The sequence below is a fragment of the Humulus lupulus genome, chromosome 1 (assembly GCF_963169125.1).
Source record: "Humulus lupulus chromosome 1, drHumLupu1.1, whole genome shotgun sequence".
Lineage (NCBI taxonomy): Eukaryota > Viridiplantae > Streptophyta > Magnoliopsida > Rosales > Cannabaceae > Humulus > Humulus lupulus.
This window is the reverse complement of record NC_084793.1, coordinates 302516795-302523234: the sequence shown is the minus strand read 5'-3', so window position 1 is coordinate 302523234 and position 6440 is coordinate 302516795. Positions and strand designations below refer to the sequence as shown.

Sequence of the window (6440 nt, the reverse complement as noted above, 5' to 3'; positions counted from 1 at the left end):
GCCAGGGCGAGTCCCTAAAGGATACCTGGGATATCCTCTCGGTGTAGACCCCGAACCCAGGGCCTGGTAAAGCGCCTAGGACGGCTAGGCTGTATGTGTTTAGCCTATTGATGACCAGTTTGTATACTTGGTGTATGTTTTGCATATGTTATTTGTTTGTGGGTTGTTTTCTTGTTGAGCTTCGGCTCATAGATGCTCTGTGGTGCAGGTAAAGGCAAGGAGAAAGCCAACCAACTATGAGTGCAGCAGGCATGAAGCGGCGTGTACATGTTTGGCCAGCCAGTGGATTTTGGGAGATGTTTGTAAATAAACCTAGATTTTGTCGTTTAATCGACTTGGTTCAGTTTATATGTTGTAAATATTTCTAAACTGTATTTCGGGATCCCAAGTGTTAAACTTTTATGATTTTCAATGAAATGGAATTGTTTAAAAAGTTTTTCCTCTGTTTATGGCTTAGTTACACTATTTGACCTAAAACCTCGATTAGCGAGTTGATTGCACACTTAGTAACAGCTCTAAGGAAGTAGGGCGTTACATCAGGGATTGAGAAGGGACATCAGATAACCATTTTTTCACTATACTTTATTCTCTTACTGAAACAAAGGCTACTCTCTCTCTCTACAGGCGATCCAGTCAAGCAAGTCGAATTAGTTAGTCTAATCTAACCTCACCGGACTTGACCTAGTCGTTCAGTCCCGCCATTGTCGCCATCGTCACTCCGACCATCCTACTACTCATCCATCCATCATTATATCATTATTTTCGTTATAGTTTTGTTACTTTCAATTAGCTTTCGTTACAACCCAACTAACTTGGGCGTCAAAGTCCCTTTGGATGACATCCCACCGGTGCTCCCAATCGAACTCTCGCCTCTCCCTTTGTTCTTGACAGGTTGCTGGTGCTCGTCTAATCAATTGTAGGAAATCACATCTACAATTAGCAACAAACTTCTTTAAAAAAAAAAAAAACTAGCAACAAACTTAAATTAAAAATCTACATATAGTATTAATATTTTATTAAACATATATTATATAATATCTTGCTGTGTCAATGCCAAATTTAAAAACTATAACAAACATAAACTTAAACAAAAATAAATTAAAATATGATATTTTTACAATATTTTATGATAATTTAAGTAATTAAATCATATTTATTTAAAAATAATAAAGTCATACATGTCATTTTTTTATCTTATAAATTTGTGTGGTAGTTTGTTTTTTTATCAAGTGATTGAAATTCTTTTTTTTCATCAAATCCACCAAAGGATATTGGGAGATATATTACAAACTAAAAATAGTTGATGCATGTATACTACTCTACATTATGACTTTTTCTATTCTTATTTTATTTTATTATTAATTTATTTTTAAATATTATTGTAATTTATATATATGTCATGTAGTCATGTAAATATATATCTATGTCAATATTGTATTTAGATGTCATATATATAGAGATTATTGATATAAATATGTATATATACTATAGAACTGTAATTCATTCTATTATATATATGTATTTTTTTTAAATGAACCAGCTTTTATTAAAATTATAGACAATATTTTGCCCTAATTTTTTTAATACATTTATGTCATACATTATATCAAACATCTTTTATTTATTTTTATGATGTTGTTTATTTATTTAAAATTTACATGATAATTAATAAAATATAATAAAAATAAATATATGTTTGAATAAGTATGTTTACAACTTTAAAATTAAACAAATGTACATTACACCTTGCTTTTACCTAGTATAGAAATAAGTAAGAGATTTTTTTAGATTAAGAAAAAGAACATTTTTATAATTTATTTATTTGTATTTTATTAGTTTTATTTTTTAAACTTTAAATAAGAAAATTATACCATTTATAGAATATCTTAGTCATAGATCTAATATTCTATCATACACTAAAACACAACATTATATAGTCATAAAATCTCCAAAATAAAGTATTATTTTATTCTTTTAATTTTTAAATTAATGTAATAAGCACATCATAAATATATTAATAAATAGGTTAAGTTTAAGTTAAGCTATTTATGAATTGTTTAGTAATCTATACTTAATCGTGTTGAACGAGTCAATTTCAGGTTTAATGGGTTAATATGGTTTTAACCTGAAATTTAATCGTGTCTAATCGGGTTTAACCTATTTTGACCTGTACTTGTTTATACTAAATCCAAACCCGCTAATTTCGTGTCGTTTTTAAGTCATGGTATCGTGTCGTGACCTATATTGCCAACCTTAATTATGGGGTTGTTCCTCAACTGATATTCGTAAGGCTTGTCCTATCAAGTTAAGTTCCTTAAACCTCAACTCTACGAATTTCTATGCATTTCTCTTAGAGATTATTCATTGCTTATCTACAAAAGAAATGGAATAAATGTTGGTTCTCTTTTGGCGCATTTTGCATAGGAGGAATAAAAAAGTTCATGAAAATTCTCTTCTTAGTATAGAACTTACTGTGAACTGGTCTTTGGATTACTTGGAGACTTATCAAAAAGCAAATGGAAATGTTGTTGCTAAAGCGATTCAGCCTATGAGTAATACTAGCAAAAACATGAATATGAAATGGTGCAAGTCGCCTGATGGAATTGTGAAAGCTGACGTAAATGCGGCTATTGATGTAGCAAGAAGGCTAGCGGGTTTTGGAGTGGTTGTTCGTGATACCCAAGGTCAAACTCTTGCTTTGGCAGTGTGGTCTTCTACTGCTACCTTTTCACCTGAATTTGTCGAGACTATTGCTATCCTTAATAGCTTAAGATTATGCCGACAATTGGATTACTCTTCTATAATCATTGAATTTGATTGCAAGTCAATGTTGAACGAAATTAATAATCGAATCTCTCTTGATTCCTCTCTTGGCTTGGTTATTCAAGATATCATTGTTATTTGAAATGATTTTTTTGATGTAATGTTTCAGTTTTTTGCTCTAGAGTGGTGAATGTGGTAGCTCATGCTTTAGCTAAGCATACTTTGAATGTTACTCATAATATTGTTTGGTGGCCAAGATTTCCTTATTGTATCTAGCCTATTTGTATGACTTATGTTTAATATCAATAAAATCTAATTGACACTCTTTTTCATTTCTTGAACTTTTTACGTGTGAGTTTTGCTTATGAGAAGTTTTAACGATACCAATTTTCTTTAAAAAAAATATTAAAATTTGGTGTCAAATATAATATTTATTTATTTTAAAAAATAATAACATAACCATCGTTTTTCAGCCACAAAACTTCGTGGGTGGGGGTAAAAAGAAACTAAGCTAAAAACATAGGATATTTATAACTTATAATTATATTGCTAGATAGTATAAACATCAACATATTACAAAAGGCGAAAAAAAAAAACTAAGATGTGATTGCCCATTTTTTTTTAAAGAGAAAAAGAAAAAGTTAAACAACATTTTGGATCAAATGTTTTTCAAAAGCTACTAGTCGATTTTTGTATTTTGTTAAATGACAATTCAAATATTAAGTTTTGCAAAATAGAATAAAAGAATACATTATACTTAATTTTGGTCAAAAAAATTTAAATTATAAAATTAATTATCAGATTGTTAGTGATTCGATGAGTTCAAAGAAACAATAAAAATAATCGAAAAACTGATAATAAAATATTATATTTGAAATTGTTTACAAACTATTTGTTCAATAAGTCAACTGACATAAACTAATAATATAATTAAAAGAAAATTAATAAAATACAAATAATGTTTGCAAAAATTTGCGTCAATAAGTCAACTATTATAAAATAATATAATTAAATGAAAAGGATTCATAGGTGATTACACTAAAAGATCCTTCGAATTTCCATAAAGGACTTATATAGTAGATTATAATTAATTATAGTACAATTTGACATTTAGCTCCCTAAACATACAAATGTCGGCTTACATTAAAATCATTTATAAAGTATTTATACTTTTACGAATAATAATATGTATGCACACATGCATAATTTACACTAATATGTTACACATCCGGACTATGTGACAAATTTTTTATTCATTATATTTGTACTTAAAAATATATATAGGGATTACATTAATTTAAAAAAATAAATTATTAAAATTATTTTTAACATTTTTTTTACGATCTTTAACTTTTTTTTTCAATTTCAATAATTTTATTTTATTATGTTTTCATAATTTTTTTAAATAGTGTATAATTTTTTAGAAAAAAAAAACTCTTTAACAAGTTTTTATATATTTTTTTGTTTTCATTTTATTTAAATATTTAAAATATATATTATTTATATGTATTTTTTAGAATATTGAAAAGAAAAAAATTAAACAAATGTGAGTATAAGTTGAAAAATAATATATATTATATATTAATTTTTAATAAAATAGAGTGTTATTACTAAATTTTAGAGTGTAAATATAATATTTTTTTAATCAATTATATTTAAGATGAATCTCACCAAATTAAAATAACAATGTCACATAAAAATGTATAATGGTTTTGTGGAAGTTGTGTATGCACATATCTTTTCTTGCACCTTTACGAAGTTGGTGTTTGCATTCTTTGTTACAAGAGTACAAAGTTTTGCTGGTGTGGAAGCATACAAGTTCTTAAAGTCATTTGAAGTGCTCTTCATTGCCTTTTACAATGAGAATATTTCTTTGTAAAAAAGAGCGCAGCCGCTTGTGCCTAGGACCCCCACATAATAAGGTTTAATTTTTTTGAAAAATATCATTTTTGTACATGTACGAAGGTCTCCAAAAATTTGAAAACTCATTGGTGTTAAGTAGAGTAACTCTTTCATTAATAAGGATATTGTTGTTCCTGTATATTTTCCATGTGAGACTTTTTTTTCACATTTAATACGCCCCTTCACATTTGGACATGAAAGTGTGGACTTTATAAATGACCTTAGATATAATTTATTTTAATTTGTGACAATACAATGCTACAGGTAATCTATAATAATTTGAAATTTGAAAACAAAATATGATGTGACAATACAATGCTACGAGTATCTTTTCTTATCTTCAATAATTTGAAATAGAAGACAAAATACGATATGACAATACAATGCTACGGTATCTTTTCGTACTTTCAATAATTTGAAATCTGAAGACAAAGTACGATGTGACAATACAATGCTACGGATATCTTTTCTTAAGACAAAATAATTTGAAATTTGATACTAGAGTATCTTTTCTTAAGACAAAATAATTTGAAATCTGAAGACAAAATACGATGTAACAATACAATACTACATGTATATTTTCTTAAGTCAAAATAATTTGAAATTTAAAGACAAAATACGACATGACAATACAATGCTACAAGTATCTTTTATTATCTTCAATAATTTGAAATTCGAAGACAATGAATATCTACACTATAAAACATGGGCTTCATGTAGACCAACAACACATACAAATCAACGTGGATTAAAGATGAATTTTCATTATGGTAGTTCATCTTATTTGACATCATCTTCTTCTTCAGATGATGATGATGATTATTATGATGATCTAGAAAAGCAAGTGGTAAGTCAAATTACTGCTAACAATAATTTTTGCATCGCTCAACACCAAAATAATGAAAGGTCACACAGGAGCTCAATTCTTGGTCATATAGTAGTCAACCATGACCGAGAAAATGCTCATCGCAATCTCTTCAATGACTATTTTTTAGAGAACCCTCGATTTTCTGCCTCGATGTTCCGCAGAAGATTCTGAATGGGTCGTGCTTTATTCCTTCATATTTATGATGTTGTACAAAGGCATGACAATTACTTCATCCAACGAAGAGATGAACTCGGTAAGCTCGGGTTATCGGGTCTACAAAAAGTAACAGGCGTATTTCAAGTGTTGGCATATGGTGTACTGGCAGATGCTACCGATGAGTACATCAAAATAGGAGAATCTATTGCTTTGGAAAGTTTGAAATGATTTTGTCGTGCTGTTATTGAGGTCTTTGGAACCCGCTATCTTCGATCACTTAATGCTGATGATGTTACAAGGCTACTAGCATTGGTGAACGTCGAGGTTTTCCAGGAATGTTGGGTAGTTTAGATTGTATGTGTAATGCCCCGGATTCCCTATTATGGTTAATGGCTGGATTAGTAGGCCGGGAGGGCCATAACTGTTTAATTATGCCATTAAATGTGTTTATGCATGTTTATGAGAATTATACTATAATATGATGTTAAATGCGTGCATGTGAGTCCACATTTGTTTACAGGGGTATTTTGGTAATTTGGCCCGTTGAGGGTATAATTGTATATTTGTATGTGCGATAATGATATATTGTGAGACCACATTATAATGTGGATTGGTTCGAGTATTTCGACATGAGACGATCTTTAAACATGATTTATCAGTTTGGTCATAACAGGTTTGAGCTCGGGGCTCGGGGTGAGTCTCGGGGTGTTATTAATGACTATAGCGTTACCGGGGATTTTAGGGTAACGGG

General features: G+C 29.2%; 1 protein-coding gene across 1 annotated transcript; it reads left to right on the top strand.

Annotated features, from left to right (window-relative positions):
* Nucleotides 1–2392: 2392 nt before the first annotated feature.
* Nucleotides 2393–2905, top strand: LOC133780311 (uncharacterized). The gene has a single exon (XM_062220129.1). The coding sequence runs from the start codon at nucleotides 2393–2395 to the stop codon at nucleotides 2903–2905; it is 513 nt and encodes a 170-aa protein (XP_062076113.1).
* The last annotated feature ends 3535 nt before the right edge of the window (nucleotides 2906–6440 follow it).